General features: G+C 41.0%; 3 protein-coding genes across 3 annotated transcripts in view; 1 reads left to right on the top strand and 2 right to left on the bottom strand.

Moving 5' to 3' along the window:
* The window catches only part of LOC131402530 (adhesion G protein-coupled receptor E4-like), a 494190-nt gene that overhangs the window by 253026 nt on the left and 223574 nt on the right, over positions 1-17590 (top strand). The window lies entirely within an intron of this gene.
* Positions 1-17590, bottom strand: part of LOC131402526 (centrosomal protein kizuna-like) — a 283064-nt gene that overhangs the window by 245942 nt on the left and 19532 nt on the right.
* The window catches only part of LOC131402527 (centrosomal protein kizuna-like), a 32512-nt gene continuing 20827 nt past the window's right edge, over positions 5906-17590 (bottom strand). The window contains exons 3-4 of the mRNA XM_058537230.1: positions 7077-7190; positions 5906-5929 (exon numbers count right to left, since the gene is read on the bottom strand). Of these exons, the coding sequence (XP_058393213.1) occupies positions 7182-7190 (9 nt within the window). The 3' untranslated portion in view covers positions 5906-5929; positions 7077-7181. The remainder of the gene's footprint in view (positions 5930-7076; positions 7191-17590) is intronic.

Here is a 17590-nt window from a genome sequence, read left to right as displayed (position 1 = left end):
GCCTGGAAAACCTTGTCATACCAGAAAGTACGGAAGCTATCAAAGACCACTGAGTCATGTCAAAAGGCCTCAGAGGCCATCTTGAAAGGGTTCCTGCTGGCCAAGGACGGGACAATTTGAGCACCAAAAAGAACAATGAGTGCAATGGACTTAAACACAGCAAATATATAAAAATCTACAAGTTCATTTAAAAAATAAATAATAAAAAGTTTTAAAAATAATAAAAAATCTTTGGATTCAGCCTCAAAAAGGAAGGAAATCCTGTCACATTCTACAACATGGATGAATCTTAAGGACACTATGCTAAGTACAATAAGCCAGTCACAAAAAGACAAAGACTGCATGATTCCACTTACATAAGACACCTAGAGCAGTCACATTCACAGAAACAGAAAGCAGAATGGTGATGCTAGGTGCTGGGAGAGGGAGAAATGGAGAGCTATTTAATGGATATGAGTTTCAGTTTTGTAAGACGAAAAAGTTCTAGAGATCTGTTGCAGAACAATGTGAATGTACTTAACACTACTGAGCTGTACACTCAAAAATGGTTAAGATGGTAAATTTTATGTCATGTGTGTTTCACCAAAATTAAAAATATAAACAAATAAACAAACCTTTGGAGGCTGCTAGGGAAACAACTTGATATTCTGAAAATTGGTAAGTAAAGGGAGAGAATCAAGCATTTATCCTGCCTTTGTGGTCAAAAAATGCATTTCACAATTAACAAGTAGTTGATGGGAAAAGTTCTTCCAACTAATAAATGCAGAAGAAATTAACAAATTAGAAAAGTCACCATTTTGTAAGTCCAAATTAATGAATGCATCTAGGAAATGATCATAATTTTGTGGAAAATGCATAACAGTAAATTTTATACTGAAGCATCAGTCTATCAATGTTCAAACCCACAGACCAGTCTTCCTAACAACATGACAACCAGACATCACATGCGGCCTGAGGGGGGTGTAATAAGAAGTACAAGCACTGGGGCAGCCTGGTGGCGCAGTAGTTAAGTGCACGCACTCCGCTTTGGTGGCCTGGGGTTCGCAGGTTCGGATCCCGGGCGTGCACCAACGCACCGCTTGTCAAGCCATGCTGTGGCGGCATCCCGTATAAAGTAGAGGAAGATGGGCATGGATGTTAGCTCAAGGCCAATCTTCCTCAGCAAAAAAAAAAAAAGAGGAGGACTGGCATCGGATGTTAGCTCAGCGCTGATCTTCCTCACCAAAAAAAAAAAAAAAAACGAAGTACAAGCACCACCTATGACATTGTCTTGCCAAAATAACTGGGCTGGAGTATCATCATGTATCTGGATTGAACCAGCAGTTTACAGGTGATAGCATTTCGATCCTGATACAAACAAAGCAAATGTAAAATGACTTTTTTGAGATAATCAAGACAAACTCACAAGAAATAGGTATCAGATAAAGTAAAGAATCTTGGTAAATGGTAATGTATTACATCCTTATATGTTAGAGATATAAGTATTTGTGAGTATTTATAAGTAAAATATGTTGTCTCTTTTAAACTACTCAAAGAAAAAAGTGTGGATGAGGGAAAGATAAAACAAGACTAGCAAAATGTTGACAACTGGTGGATCTGGGTGAGGGGTACATGGGACTTCATTATGTTATTATAGCGGCTTTTGTGAATGTTTTAAAAATTTCAAAGTAAAAAGTTAAAAAACAGTATACTAATGTCTGCAACTTACTTGGAAATGCATAAAAATAAGAGATTGTGACTGATGGATGGATGGAAATATGAAGAGACACACATATGGGAGTGCAATCAAATGTCAATGGTAGAATCTGGGTGGTGGGTATATGGATGCTCATTACACAGTTCCTTTTACTTTTCTGTATGTTTGGAAATTTTCATAAGAAAATATTTGGAAAAAAAGTAAGTCTAGGTACAATTCAGAACCTTCTTTAATAAATCTTAATTGTTATAATCTTTGCCTGACCTAACTCTAGTTTTTCCCAAGAGTTGAATAAAGTGGGATGGGTCATCGGAATCCTTGAACTTATTTAAAAACTTCCCAGAATGATTCTAAGGTTTCTGGCTGGTTTGGTAGAAAGCCCCTTCAGCAACTTGCCTTTCTTGGTTCTGTCTAGACCTCACCAATGTCATAATGCACCCAATTCCTTTGTTCTGTTTCTATGTAAATGAAGCAACCTTTTTCTACATTTGGTTTCACAAGAGATTTCCCTACCGGGAAAATGCAATCACAGGCTACCAGCAAATTCTAGTCCATTCAGCCGTTTCATTTCTCATAATGAGTAAATCAATTGTGCTTCTGGTCTGAAAAGATGTTTACTTAGGTTGAGTTAAACCTGGAAACAAGTTGAAGTAGGGTGAATTAAGTTAGTTCAAGTAGTTGGGATGGACTGAATTATCAGAGACCGTCTCGCTGGTGACTGATACACGTGACTTCTGCAGAGGCAAAGCCAAGGCAAGAGGCTACTAATGTCCCCACCAACTGTAACCATCCTTTGGGCTCTGGTATGAAAGAACTAGCTAAGGTTTCCTATAATTATTATACATACCTCACAAAAGGACAAAACCCATTAATTGACTTGCATGGGGTCAAATAGCAAATGAGCTATGGAAGGAGGTACAGCATCTAGACTCTGTGACTTCTGAACAGTTAAGCCAACACTTACAGCACAAAACCAGGCTTTCATGCAGATTGATTTCAGGACAAATTGGGTGAGGAGTACAACAGCCATGGCTCTCCTTGCATGGAGTCTTGCCCATGTTTCTACATAAACACACCAAATCAGAAAATTTGCAAAGTGGTACAAAGGATTTTGTGTGTGTGTGTGTGAGGAAGACCAGCCCTGAGCTAACATCCAATGCCAATCCTCCTCTTTTTTGCTGAGGAAGACTGGCCCTCAGCTAACATCTGTGCCCATCTTCCTCTACTTTATATGGGACACCGCCACAGCATGGCCTGACAAGCGGTGCGCTGGTGTGCACCTGGGATCCGGGCCAGCGAACCCCGGGCTGCCACAGAGGAGCGCGAGCACTTAACCGCTTGTGCCACTGGGCCGGCCCAAGGTACAAAGGATTTAAAGGAGTTTTTTTTTTCTCTTTCGTCTACTTTACATTGGAAAATTTATAACATCAATGCCACAGAGAAAAAACAAAGTTCAATGTCAGCTAAATTATATACTCCTTTAATTAAAAAGATAATAAAAGAATAGATTTTAAACAGTCTATAATTAACTTCATACACTTGGAATGGCTTCCAATCAGAAAACTGCAATTTAAGTAAATGTACCAACATTTCCTAATTACAACTGATTTACAACAGATTGGTAACTTGACCAAAGTTTTAAATGCAGACAAAATAGTAAGTACCCTGAATTTTATTCTGAACATAATAGGCAGAATAAAATAAAGAGGTTTTTACATACTGTAATCCAAATAATATAAAGCTGACTCAATTTTTCAGCATGAGTTTGAGAGCACAATTGGGCAACTGTATCTGAAAGTAGCCACTAACAAGAGACAATTAATTAGTTGCACCTGGAAAAAAAATAAAATAATGAGTACTCTCAATATGGATTTCATATACGATAAAATTACTTAAGTAATCATTTTTATGTTAAAATATGTTTTCCAGAAGGCAATAATGAACAAATTTTTTATCAATTACCCCAAATGACATGAATTATATTTTAATAATTCACGATTGTCTAAAATAACAACTTGGTCTTCCACCTAATAACAGTAAACCTTTCATATGAAGGTCTTTGAACACTTAATCCCTGATATAACAAAAATCAATAATGATGATAGGAACGGTTTTGTTCTTTTTCCTTTTAAGATGCTTCACTTTGTGAGCAGGAATTCAGAAGTCTTCTCACTATCTTTTAGAGTACGCTGTGGGGCAGGTACCCCATTTTGCAGATGAGATTATAGTAAAGAGATAGACCTCGACAGCCATGGTTGGGTCAGGGGCACAAGCAGGGCTGCCGCCACACCAAACACAGTTCTCTTCAACAGGCTTTAAGGAGTTCATAACCCATTAGAGCCTTCCTACTCTGCCTGGCTTAGAATTCTAATGACATCAGTGTCATTAACAATTAAGGAACAAAAGTAGATCATTCTCTCCAAATCTGTGTTTCTGAAATAGTTTATCAAGTTGACCAGTTGACTGCTTTGGTCCAGGGGAGATCTCAAAGCAGATGGGAATATATCACTTAGGGGAGTGTCCAACAATAATTCCTGGGTGCTGAGGGGCACAGAGGGTGGCTAGAGCAAGAAGAGCAGCAAGGAGCCCGATGCCATGATTAAAACTTGTTAGAGGGGCTGGCCTGGTGACCTAGTGGTTGAGTTTGGCGTGCTCCACTTTGGCAGCCCTGCTTCACGGGTTCGGATCCCAGGTGTGAATCCACACCACTCACTCATCAGCCATGCTGTGGCAGTGACCCACATACAAGATAGAGGAGGATTAGCACAGATGTTAGCTCAGGGCTAAACTTCCTCAAGCAAAAAAAGAGGAAGACTGGCAACAGATGTTAGCTCATGGCTAATCTTCTTCAGCAAAAATAAATAAATAAATAAAACTCTTTAGAAAGAATCTGTATTTAAAGACCTGACTGCTTATCTCTCAAAGGTCATATAAACACTTGGCACTTTTTCCAAGGCTAGACAGTGAACCAGTGACAATCAGTGTGCATTAAACAGCACCCCCAGTCACAACACACAATGGGGCATAAAAGGGCAATCCTAATCGTAACAGAACATAACACTGACATTAGTAATCATTCCTGACTTCTTTATCTGGCTTAAAAAAATGATTGTGGTAAAGAAGCAGTCTTGCAGCCTCCAGATATTAATTTTAAAATTTGTGTTGGTCATAAAGAAGGATCATTTCTTAGGGAAAGCTGATTTATACATAACTGTAGACCAACAGTCATGCAAAATGCAACCTTTCATAATGGAAATCAATGCTCTATTATGCATGTTGAGAAACTATACAAATCTCTAGTCTAGTAGATGTAGATATTTTATCTCATCACCCACAATCACAGTTTGGCAGCGTAGGTTGAGAGAGTCACGCAATGAATCATTTAGTCTAACAAGTCAGTTTGCACAGAGAATTATAAATGCATATATGCTTTCTATGCCACATACCACAACTGTGGTTTATGCAAAATAGTATATCAACAGATACAAAAAGCAGTGAGAAAGAAACAGGGGCCTGGTTACAGAGCCTCACAACACATAATCACCAAATGACCTACAGAGTGCAGAAAGACTCCGCCCCAGACAGCTTCTTCCACCGCCTTGTAAAGGAGTATTTAAGACTGCTGTTTTTTATCTTGCATGATAAAACAACAGGAAAGAGGGGGAGCCGGCCCCGTGGGTTAGCAGTTAAGTGCGCGCGCTCCGCTACTGGCGGCCCAGGTTCGGATCCCGGCGCCCACTGACGTACCGCTTGAACGGCCATGCTGAGGCTGCGTACCACATACAGCAACTAGAAGGATGTGCAACTATGAAATACAACTATCTACTGGGGCTTTGGGGAAAAAAAGGAGGAGGATTGGCAATAGATGTTAGCTCAGAGCTGGTCTTCCTCAGCAAAAAGAGGAGGATTGGCATGAATGTTAGCTCAGGGCTGATCTTCCTCACAAAAAAAACAAAGAACAAAAAACAGGAAAAAGGATTTTCTTGCATTGCCCTTTACTGCTTCAGGTTGAAAAGTTACTGACCAGGAAGGTCATTTCCAGCATTTTCCACAGTTTGGAGATCACTAGTACAGATGCAGAAGGTAATGTATACACTTTCAGGACTTGTGAACCTCATCTTGTGCTCTGTTAAATGGAACATATGATTGGCCAAGTCTTCTTGTGCCAAGGTCCTTTTAGAAACCATCATCTTGACTTCTCACGCTTTCGTGGGATTTATGCTGAATTCTACTCTGAAGAAAATCATTAACATAAAACAGCCTATGTGGCACACTGAAGGTAGAGAAAATGATGTTAGATATAAGATAACCAGACCCAAAGCCCCTCTCACTCTCAGCGAAACAAGGTCCTTTCAGGTGGGCTTTCACAGACACTCATCTGCTGACCATGCTCGAGAAATAATTTGTTCTCTGCTAGTAAATAGTGGGGATATATTTTAATAAAAGGAAATATAGTCAGTCCCCAAAATAAAAATCAGAGTTAGGTCACTGGCAACAATTATGCAACATGAATTAGGCACCGACCAGGTACCAACACCGGACAAACCATTACACAAATTACACATATGTAATTCTATGACCTCAATAAGTCGCTCAGATGCCACAAAGCTTCTGGGGCCATGAAAAGAAACCCACACTACCTAAAAGGTGGGTAGAGGGTACAGAACAGATTTCTGATTGACTCAGGAAGGATGTACAAGAATCATGGTTCACATGGCCAACTACCCTGCAAATAATTAACCCCCTATCTCTCTCATCCTAGCTTTATGGCCTTTAAGGGATATCCTTGAAGTGGTGGCTCTCAAACCTGAGGGAGGGTAGTTCCCTTAAGGGCTCATTAAAACCCAGGTGGCTGGGTCTTACCCCCAGATTCCTGATTCAGTGAGGCCTGGGCGGGGAAAACGTGTTCCCAGGTCTTGTTGATGCTGCTGGTCCAGAGACCATACTTGCAGATTGGGGGCCTGTATCTTCTAGATTGGGGGCCTGTATCACCAGCATGACCTTGGAAATTGAGGAATCCATCTGGGGTTTGGACTTGCCAATGACATCCCTCTAGGGTGGTGGCTAGACTAGATTATATCCTGGGTTGTTCACGAAGGTATGCTAATATACCAGATGAAGGCTACCTGTGCTCCCTCCCCCCAAGTAAGCCCTTAAAACATTGTTATGAGTAGGGATTGAGTGGATATATCCAATTAACAATTAGAAACAAATACATTTACAAAGAAGTTAATGGTCAAGTCCATAAAACAGTTAAACTGACAACTACAAGTGTCTATCCCAGTGGTGACCGTGTGGACTAGTGTTTTGTTTTCATTTGGAAGCATCTGGGAACAAGAATGGCCATCCTTCCACAGCAGCAATTTCATCCCAATAATACCTGACTTGCTTTTCATGGCTGCCACCTCCAGGTAAGAGTCTCGGAGGCTGGTGAAGGACAGCTGTTCCACAGGCTTCAAGGTCTTCTTTCAGAATGTCACTGTGATTATAGAGCCTATAAAATAAAACAGGTGCTGCATGAGATGTTTATTTAAGCACAGATGGCCCAGCTTCTAGAATCTACGGAGGTTCTTCGTGGTTTATTGAAATATATCTGTAATATAATCTAGACACAAAAATGCAGCAACTAGACTATCTCTCGACAAAGATGTAAAATGGGGCATTTTGAAAACCTTGTTTGTGTGTATGTGGCAGTTTTAAATCCATCAGTGGAAGTAACTTTTAACCCTTTGAAGACTTTAATGACCTTCAAATCGACAGCTGTGCCATCTCATTCCACATTCCACCTGACTGATAGGAATGCTAGATAATCTTAACGGCAGAAAAGGCTAATTTTCTATTGTCAATCATAACAAAGTTAGATCTCCACAACTCATGTGAAATTTACTTAAATCGTCACTGCTAAGAAATCGAAAACTGCTGGCTGGATATTGGTTACGTCCTCTATTTCTGAACGCAGAAAAATGACTATTATTTCTCCATTCAGATCCCACTGCAATACAATTTTCTTTATTTTTAGTAAGAAGAGGAAGGGAGGGAAAGAGGGATTTAGCCTTCATTATCTATTTCCAGTCTACTGGGGGACTGGTCTAGTCTAACAATTTGGCCACTGTTTTAGGTTAGGTCTGTCACGGTATCATAGTAGCTTCCAAAGAGACTGGTTAGAAACTTCCTTTAAAAACATGTCCATTTGGGGGAAAGCATGATTCTAAAAAGCTATAGGAGAAGATATCAAAGACAAAACAGTATTTCTACTTTAAAGAAGCTGATGACATACGTAGTTGGGAATATTCAACATGTACTCCAAAAAGAAAATGAAGCAACTTGTAAAGCAATGTGTTAATTAGCAACGTCTTACTAACTTGTAGTTAGTACAACAGTGGGTTAAGTTACTGGATCCATTTGATGGCCATGTGCCTAATATCAAAAGGATGAAAGAGATGTGCTCTGTTTGTCTATTAGAGGGCGAGTGACAAGTGTAGGCTCAGGCACCCTGACTCTGAAGCAGGCTTTTATCCTGGGCAGGAAATATAAATGTCGTGTCATGTCCACCCCCCCCACCCCCCCACCTCTCATTCAAGCCCTATTCTGGACCCTAGGCCACCCTATGGGCACTCCAGTTCCTTGCCGTGTCTCAAGCTCTTGTCTAAACTCTAAGCCTAAGATTCTTAGTCCCTCTGGGCTACATCCTGTGTTGGATCCTTCACCTCTGAGCTCTGCTGCCAAAAACCTTCCATTTTTTGATGGGGTTGTTTTGTTTTTTGTTGTTGAGTTGTATGAGTTCTTTATATATTTCGGAAATTAACCCTCTGTTGGATATATGATTTGCAAATATTTTCTCCTAGTTGGTGGGTTGTTTTTTCATTTTGTTCATGAATGGCCAACAGGCATATGACAAGATGTTCAACATCACTAATTATCAGGGAAATGCAAATCAAAACTACAATGCGATTTCACCTTACATCCATCAGAATGGCTATAATTAACAAGACAAGAAATAACAAATATTGGAGAGGATGTGGAGAAAAGGGAACCCTCATACATAACTGGTGCAAATGCAAACTGGTGCAGCCACTATGGAAAACAGTATGGAGATTTCTTATAAAATTAAAAATAGAAATACCATATGATCCAGATATCCCACTACTGAGTGTTCATCCAAAAACATGAAAGCAACAATTCAAAGAGATTTATGCATCCCTACGTTCATCACAGCAATATTCACAACAGCCAAGACATGGAAGCAACCCAAGTGCCCATCAACGGATGAATGGATAAAGAAGACATGGTATATAGATACAGTGGAATACTACTCAGCCATAAAAAAGACAAAATCATGCCATTTGTGACAAAATAGATGGACCTTGAGGGTATTACACCAGGCAAAATAAGCCAGACAGAGAAAGATAAACACCGTATGATTTCACTCATATGTGGAAGATAAACACGTGGATAAGGAGAACAGATTAGTGGTTACCAGAGAGGAAGGGAGTAGGCGGAAAGTGAAAGGAGTAAAGGGGCACATATGTATGGTCACAGATAAAAACTAGACTATTGGTGGTGAACACAAAGCAATCTATACAGAAACTGATATATGATATTGTATACCTGAAATTTATACAATGTTATATGCCAATATGACCTCAATAAAATAATTTAAAAAATAAATTAAAAAACAAACAAACAAAAAACCTTCCAGACTCCTGGCCTATATGACTTATAGTACCTATAATACTTCTTTTTCCTTTGGCAAAATCTGGGTCCTAATTCTTCCTGGAAGGCTTTATCTCGTCACCACTCAATTCACAAAATAACACCTGCCCTTAAGAAAAGGAAGACAGGCCCATCGGAGGTAAGCCAATTTCAGAGCAGTAAAGGAGAGCACATAATCACTGGGAAGGCAATCAGGAGTTGTGAGGCAGTAGAGAGACAGAGAGCTCCTTGGCATCACAAGGGCTTGACTATGGAGGAGGAACTTCAGCTGGGCAAGATTTAGACAGAAGGGGAGATGACCCTTTAAGCTAAGGGGCGGCACAGGCAAAGATGTGAGGAAATGCCAGGGTAGGAGGGGTGTCGGGACCAGCAAGGACACAAGTCTGGCCAGGTGGGGGTTGCTGTTTGTGGTGATAAGATAGTAATGGGAAATAAAATTCAATATGAAACTCGGGTGAGAAAATAGTAATAAATCTTGCGGATTTCTGAGCTATGGCTGGTTTCTTGAAAGCAGTGTTTTTGAGAGGGTTAGCCTGGCAGCCGTGCACAGATGCAGTTGGTGAGGGGACAGACACGAGACCCAGACCACAGCCAGGAGACTGAACTTGTGCTCTAGATGGCAGGGGAAGAGTGTGTAAGTGGGAGAGCAGTGGTGGGGGTGGCAGAGAGGGAGAACAGTCATTCACGGCTCAGCTGGGGGGAAGTCAACGCCCACAGCTGGTGGGGTGGGCTCGCGAAAAACTGGGGTGTGTGCCTCACTCAAAGGGCCAGTCACTCTCAGCTCCCGCAGCGGAATGTGTCTCAGTGACGTCGATCTTCCTAGTTTTCAAGAGAAGCTGGAAATTCACAATTGCTAGTTTTATTTTTACGTGACATCTCTCAAATTTAAAAATCTGGCAGCTAATTCAAAAGGAGGTTAAATACTATGCTGGACAAACAGAGCTGGTCTGCAGGCTTGGGGTCTCCAGCTTAGACTGCCTCTAGTCTCACCTCCCACCCCAGGTGGTAGACCCTGAGCAAGGACCAGGGCTTGATGTTTCTGCACCTCCTCTGAAATGCTGGTACAATGGCGGAAGTTAGCAGATGCTCACCAATGCTGGGGTACCACAGTGGGGTATAGGCAGGGTGTTCGGGTGGGAGCAGCCTCCCTCCAGGGAGGAGTATTTTATCTCCCCCATTCTTAGGAATGGTGATAAGAGAAAACAGTTTTAGTGGTTTTATTACTGTTTATAAATGCTCTACAGACAATGCACCCTTTGTTGCCAGTATGCCCACCCCCCACCCCACCACGGTATGCCAGTGCTAAATAATACCTGATTGTCCAGTCAGGACAGATGCCAGATAACCTTTGTTCTTTTCCAATCTGATCAATCCAAATATCAGGCTTACTTAGACTAGCTCTTCTCATACTTGTCTAGGAGCTTCTCTGACTACCTCATTCACAGGGATCTTTCTTATCCCTGAATTCCTTTAGCACAATACAGACAACATCCTACATTGTACTGTTCTCTAGTTATGTCATGTCTGTCTAGTCTTCTCAACAAGACCAAAAGCTTGTTGAGAACAACAATTGGACTTCTGAATTTTTATCTTACTTGAAGTTTCATGTCGCACTCAGCACAATACTGAAGACATACTTAACACCACGAGTTGAATGACAGGCCAAGATTTAAACCTAGATTAGAGAAATCCATGACACCTATTTTTACAGTATGTTTTTATATGGTTGCTGTTAGACCAGTCCAGGGCTTCCATGGCGTCCATGGCTTGGCAACGAGCGATCAATAAGACGGCCACAAGTACTGTCTGCACAGAGCTTATGGTCTACTCTCGATTAACTCAGAACATTCTCTGGCTAAAAGACAAGTTGGTCTGTGCTTAGGGTTTCTAGTAGTTATTTCTCCACGTGATACCTGACTTTAGCCTACAAAATATTCATCAGTCCTTTGCTGAAAAAATCTCTATTAAAGAATTCAAACACTATGGAGCTAAAGATTAAAGACTATGTGTTATAAAAAACACTATCCTAGAATTCAAGACCTCAATTTCTTTCATGTCTTCTATTTGCATTCCCATCAAAATAATTCCAACTGAAGGGGCATCAGTCTGACCAGCCCATGCCCAGTCCTTCCTGGGGAATATGTAGACGGACCTGGCACTAACACACTGGGCCTTACCATCAGTTTGTCTCTGTGAACTCCAGCAAGTGGACAAACGTGATGGATGACAAGTAATCTCTAGAAGCACAAAAAGCACTTTAAAGAGGTATATTTTATTTTACCCAACAGTGCAGGCAGATAATAAATAAATATTTTTGGCCAAATTTAAAGTAATTGCTTTCTAGCTTCATTTTCATCTTTCAGTCACACAGAATTTAAGAGATAATTTAAAAGAAAACAACTCCACTCCAGGCTAATGGGAACACTCAAAGGAAGGTACAATTTTTTTTGGAAGCAAGGAAGAGAGAAAAAGTGCCATGCTTTTCCTTTCAGTACTGCAAACTGAGAATTACTTTTTGGCAAAAATGACCCTGTATGAGGGCTGTAGAAAATAAACTTTTCCTTAACCCCACCAGGTAACTTCCACACATTCCCGTGGGTGTTATATCAGAGTGGACATGTTTCAGTTGCAGCACTAAAGGCATGACTTTCAGGTTTTATTTTCTCTAGGGAACAACAGTCTCAAAATGGTGTGGTAATCACTGCCCATAACTAGTAATGAGTTTACTTCATAATTTACATAATATAATGTTACTTTTAAAAAGTTTTATAAAATACATTTACTGTATTTTTAATGAGACTGAAGAATAATAAAGCACCATAGTTGGTCACATCCAGAACAACGTTTTGGGGAAGGAAATTGTATTGCTAAATGAGCAACGACAAAAAGGCATCATCTGCAGAGGTGGTCTGTAGTTCTGAGTGTGGGGTTTAGGAACAGCCCATATACAGAACGGTGGGCAAAGGGCAACACGACCGGCCTTTGCTTCCCATTCCAGTGCCTGCAGAACACTGGCCTGCACACTCAACTTCTTCCTTCTCATGGGTTTGACCCTACCCTCCTTCCAAAACATAAGAAGGTTTTGATCTTTAAACTAAGAACACATGGCCTGGATAGAAAAGATTACTTTTAAAACCATCACTTTGGGGCTGGCCCGGTGGCATAGTAGTTAAGTTGGAGCGCTCTGCTTCGGCAGCCCAGGGTTCTCAGGTTCTGATCCCGGGTACGGACCTACACACCGCTCATCAAGCCATGCTGTGGTGGCATCCCACATACAACATAGAGGAAGACTGGCACAGATGTTAGCTCAGGAACAATCTTCCTCACCAATAAATAAATAAATAAATAAATAAATAAATAAAGTCTTAGTTGCATATTTTATCTCTATTAAAAAAATAAATAAATAAAACCATCACTTGATCATGTTCTGGTTCTGTTTTTCACTTTAATTCCCAAGGAAATTTGTTGATTACAATCAACAACATTTAAAATCCTCCTAAGACCCATGAGAATTGTTAAGTCTAAACAGAAGTAACAGAATGCATTCATGCACCCAACACTCAAAGACCACAACTGCTACAAAATATAACTAACGAACCAAAGCGGGCTGTTGTCAGTCAAACCCTGATATGCTAATTCAATTTGTGTAGCTTACTGGTCATCCTGAAGCAATTTAGCACCTTCACCAATAAGAGAAAACCTCCAGTGACCTCCCACCCACAGGTACACAAATACATCAGAGAACCAGAGAGGTCTGTAGAAGCCCTACCTCCATAAAGATGCAAATTAAGATTTAAACAGTGTAACAATTGGCGAGAGCTAATCCTTTTACAGAGGTGTAAATGGCTATTGAGAACTGAATTCCGGCTGCTAGCTTTTGTTAAGTAGCATTACAGACAAGTTTCACCCAAGAGTAATGCCACCAATTCTGAAGACTATTGATAAAATAGTTTCATAAAGCCAGTGCAATTTGTTTACTCTGATATCAAGTTTCCTGACCATAAATCCAAACATGTAAATATAAACCACATCAAGAATTAGTGCCCTGGGAAAATAAACTGGGAGGAACTATCTCAAGCCTGACACCCAATGGCTGGAACAGCTGTATGTGCGGCCACAGAGAAGTCTGTATACGGGGTTTTGTTTGCCACACAAAACAGTTGTAGAAAGGACAAACACATACATAGTTAAAGAGTATTTTTCTTTTAACGGGCTGTCTTACAAAACCTATGTTTTGGTGGCTCCCTTGGTCCCCATTGTGCAGCCCCCTGGGTGGTCCCTTCCAGGGGGCCACTTGAAGGGAACACAATGCCAAAAATGAGGGAAGGAGGGGACAGCAACACAAAGGCCAACAGAGCGGGGCGGTCTGCAGCGGCAGGCTGCAGCTAGGGGTCAGCAAACAAGGCTCTCTCTCTGGACCCAGGAAACAAGGGCTCCTTCTCCATACCTGGAAACAGCGCGATTAAGCTGACAGCTTGAATTATGGGCTGCATTTTGTAGGGTACGGTCTGCCTGCGTTAAGGTCCTCTTTATTGTAGCAGAGGCCTCACAAGCAAAACCCTTGCCTTTTCCCCCTCTTTGGCTTCAAAACATCATTCTGTTCCATTTTAATTTTCAGAACTACTCCTTCTCCCATATCACCTTTCCTTTTTTTGTTTTTTAAGTTGCTTAATGAGGTGCTGGGAGGCCTGAGAGAATTTATAATAGGGTGTTTCCCTCTACCCTTAAACAGAGATAACCAGCCTGAACCCATAATGAGATTTTAGCAGCCGAGTCATTAGCGATGGCTGCATAAAGGATGGTTCCTTTATGAAACGGATGTGTTCTTTTTTTTTTTTTATTATTTATTTTTTACCCCAAAGCCCCAGTAGATAGTTGCATGTCATAGATGCACATCCCTCTAGTTGCTGTACGTGGGACACGGCCTCAGCATGGCCAGAGAAGCGGTGCGTCGGTGCGCGCCCGGGATCCGAACCCAGGCCACCAGCAGCGGAGCGTGAGCACTTAACCGCCAAGCCACGGGGCTGGCCCTGAAATGGATGTGTTCTTAATTTGCTCTTTGATAGGTCTGTGGATCCCAAACTTAACACCTGAGTTGATAAAAATCCTCTTTGCTGGGAAGGTGAACACTGGAAACATTTACTCTTGCTCCCTGGATTTCCTTTAAATCAGCACAGATGTGTCGCCAGAGGGGTGTTGTCATTAGGGTGCTGGCTGCACCCTCCAATCTGAGGTGCACACAACAGATTTATGGAGCCAGTCACCTAAAGTGACCTGGCTTTAAATATCTGCTGCAAAAAAGAACATAGAGGGTAAATGTCTTATCATACAACTTTATGCCTTTGATAGTGCTCAGGGCAAGCTACCCCAGGAAGCACCACTCTGGTATGCAGATTATTTCGAGCTGAAGACAATAAGGACTCAGAGAACTCAGGAAGAATATTTGAGTTGCCCCTCCCAAACTGCCTAAAGAATTTAAAACAAAAGATCTGTTTCAGGAAGGAGTTATTATCATGACTGCTATAAAGATAATGTAGGATAGAGGTTACAATAGAAAAGGCACCAACAAGCCCATCTTATCGGAAGTTCTGTCTCTCTGGCCACATGCTCTAGATGGCCCTGCGAGGGGTTACCAGACAATCATTTACAAGGGAAGTCTCCATTTGTAAAGGTATCTCCCTCTCTGTATTGGGAAGAGAGGGGATGACCTCATTTCTAGAGACTTATCAATGTAGAAGGTGAGGCCTTAAAACTGCATAATAAGCCTTACTCTTGTTTACAGTGCTTTAGTGATAATCTCCTGTAACTGACACCCCCCACCCCCAACATCCTCCTTGTCTTTGGTTGGACATGGTATTTAAGACGAGAATCTCTGCTATTGTGTTGAGAAACGCAGTGTCCCTGCTTTCTCCCATGTATACATGTTATTAAACTTGGTATTATTTTCTCCTGCTAACCTGTCTTGTTATTTGGTCAGCCATAAGAACCTTAAGGAAAAGGGCAGAGGGAGATTCCCCCTCTTCCCCCGACACCTTTCAGAAATGTAATACAATCAGGCCTTGTATTTTGACTAAATTTAAAGAATACTATGAACATAATAAATTTTTTTATTAGACATTATCATAATTGGTTCTATAATTAAACTCTAGAGGGCGCTTTTTGTAAAAGGGCATCTGATATTTTCAGGGTAGAATCATCTTTGCTGGAGCTTAAGGACTAACAGAGGATCATAAAACAAAACACCAGACTTTTGCTGTTACACGGCTCTCCATCTGTCTCCACATGTGTGTATGTGCATGTGCAGGTGTACGTGCGTCTGTAAGAGAAGAGACAAGGAGGACCAGACTGGGCTGGCAAAGATTATGCTACGTGAGGGGATCCAGGGAGAAGGCAAATCAGAAGGCATGATGGGATGGTGGATGGGCTTACTGAGGGCTCAGGCAACGTTCAGACTCTGAAATAAGTTAGTATGTCACTTCTCTGGGATAAGTGAGTCTCCTTAGAAGCCAATTAACTCTGATGAATGGGAATGGGGTCTAGGGCAGTCACCCTCCACTGAGGGAGAGCTCAGACCTGTAGGGCAGGTCCCTCCCTGGGTTCTGACTCATTGTTCATTGTTCGGGGCCCACCTCCATGATGACAATGAGATGGGAGTGGCAGCACCCTGGGAGGGCACCAGCAGGAAGGAGACTGAACACTTGGCTATTAACGATTGCCTCCTGCTATGTGAGTATGGTAGAAATCAAAGACAGAATTACTGACAAAATTGTGCTGGTTTTCTGCTGGCTCCTTCAGAGGGCCAATACTGTATTAAAATGAAGAAGCTGAATCAATTTATTATTCAAATGCTCATTCACCTAAGAAGCTGCTAAAAGGAAGCCAAAAGAAACAAGAAAGTGAATGATAACAAACCATCATTATGAATGAATAAAGGGGATTAACCGGGAGGAAAGGCAGGCGGGATGCAAGCTAGGAAATAATGCCCTCCTGGGTAGACCCTGGGAGCCAGGTGAAAAGGCTTCTCGTCAGTGTGGAAGTTCAGGGGATGTAAGACAAGCACATCCCCAATTCCAGGTAAGTACACCTTTCAAAACAGCAGAAACCAGTTTCAGCTGTGCCCATGATTACAGATGTAATAATGCTCCAAAACAACCATGTCCAGCATACATCCATGTAATATATAACATCTGATCAGCAAGCACCATCAATCCCAGACCCAGCACTGGAAATTCTTTTAGGGATTCAATTATCCTAGAAAGTTGTGCTTTTCAATGTTTAAGGTGGCAGAACACCTGGAATTCTTAGAACTTTCTGTAAAATATCATGAAGTACTGATATACGTCATTTCATCACACAAATTAGGACCATTTTTACTAGCGGACAATGAATATATGTATACAACATAAAAATCAAACCACTAACACAAATACCCATGATGAAAAACCAATCTATCAAACCTAACAGGATCAGCTGATTTCACATTTTTCATTATTATTCATTTGGTACTCTCATTCATTTTCTCTTCCAGTAGGCAAGCTATAGCAGGTAACCAAAGTTTTATTAAAATAATTTTGAGGAAGTTCTCAAAATTACAAAGATTTATTTTCCTAAAAATTGGAAAAGACCACTTGACTCAATAGCAGGAGAATTCTACTGGAATATATCTGAGAATCACTGCACTAAAGAAAACGAATCTAGCATTGTTTTAAGCAGCAGATTCAAACACACTTCCAGTCCACAAAAATGACAAGCAAATTAAAATGAATTTACACTGACAAAGGAAAATAGAAAAAAGTTAGACAACTAGTTGAAGGCCATTAAACACAAGGTGTTCAGAAGTGCTCCTCACATCTCTCTTGTAGGTTAAAGTAATACTGTAAGTCTCCTAACTGGGACTCAAAATAGTGAGATTCAGTACAAAAGCACAAGAAAACATATCAAGGTCTCACTTATTGCTTTTTGAGTTTTTCTTATCTGCTTGGCCTATCTGCACAGATTCCCTCACAAAAGCCCTCACTGAATGCAAGCTTTCCCACTCAGTTATCAAGCTCAAATGTTCCTTATCAAATCCCAGCTTAAAATAAGTTTCGTTTTTCTAGAAGCCTATCACCAATAGCTCAACAACTGCTCTTCAAAAGGTGAGAAATATAAGTTTAAGAGAATAAAAGGGAAGATGAGCCA

Source organism: Diceros bicornis, unplaced genomic scaffold (genome assembly GCF_020826845.1).
Source record: "Diceros bicornis minor isolate mBicDic1 unplaced genomic scaffold, mDicBic1.mat.cur scaffold_124_ctg1, whole genome shotgun sequence".
Taxonomy (NCBI): domain Eukaryota; kingdom Metazoa; phylum Chordata; class Mammalia; order Perissodactyla; family Rhinocerotidae; genus Diceros; species Diceros bicornis.
The sequence above is the reverse complement of the archived record's forward strand: the minus strand, read 5'-3'. Positions and strand labels throughout refer to the sequence as shown.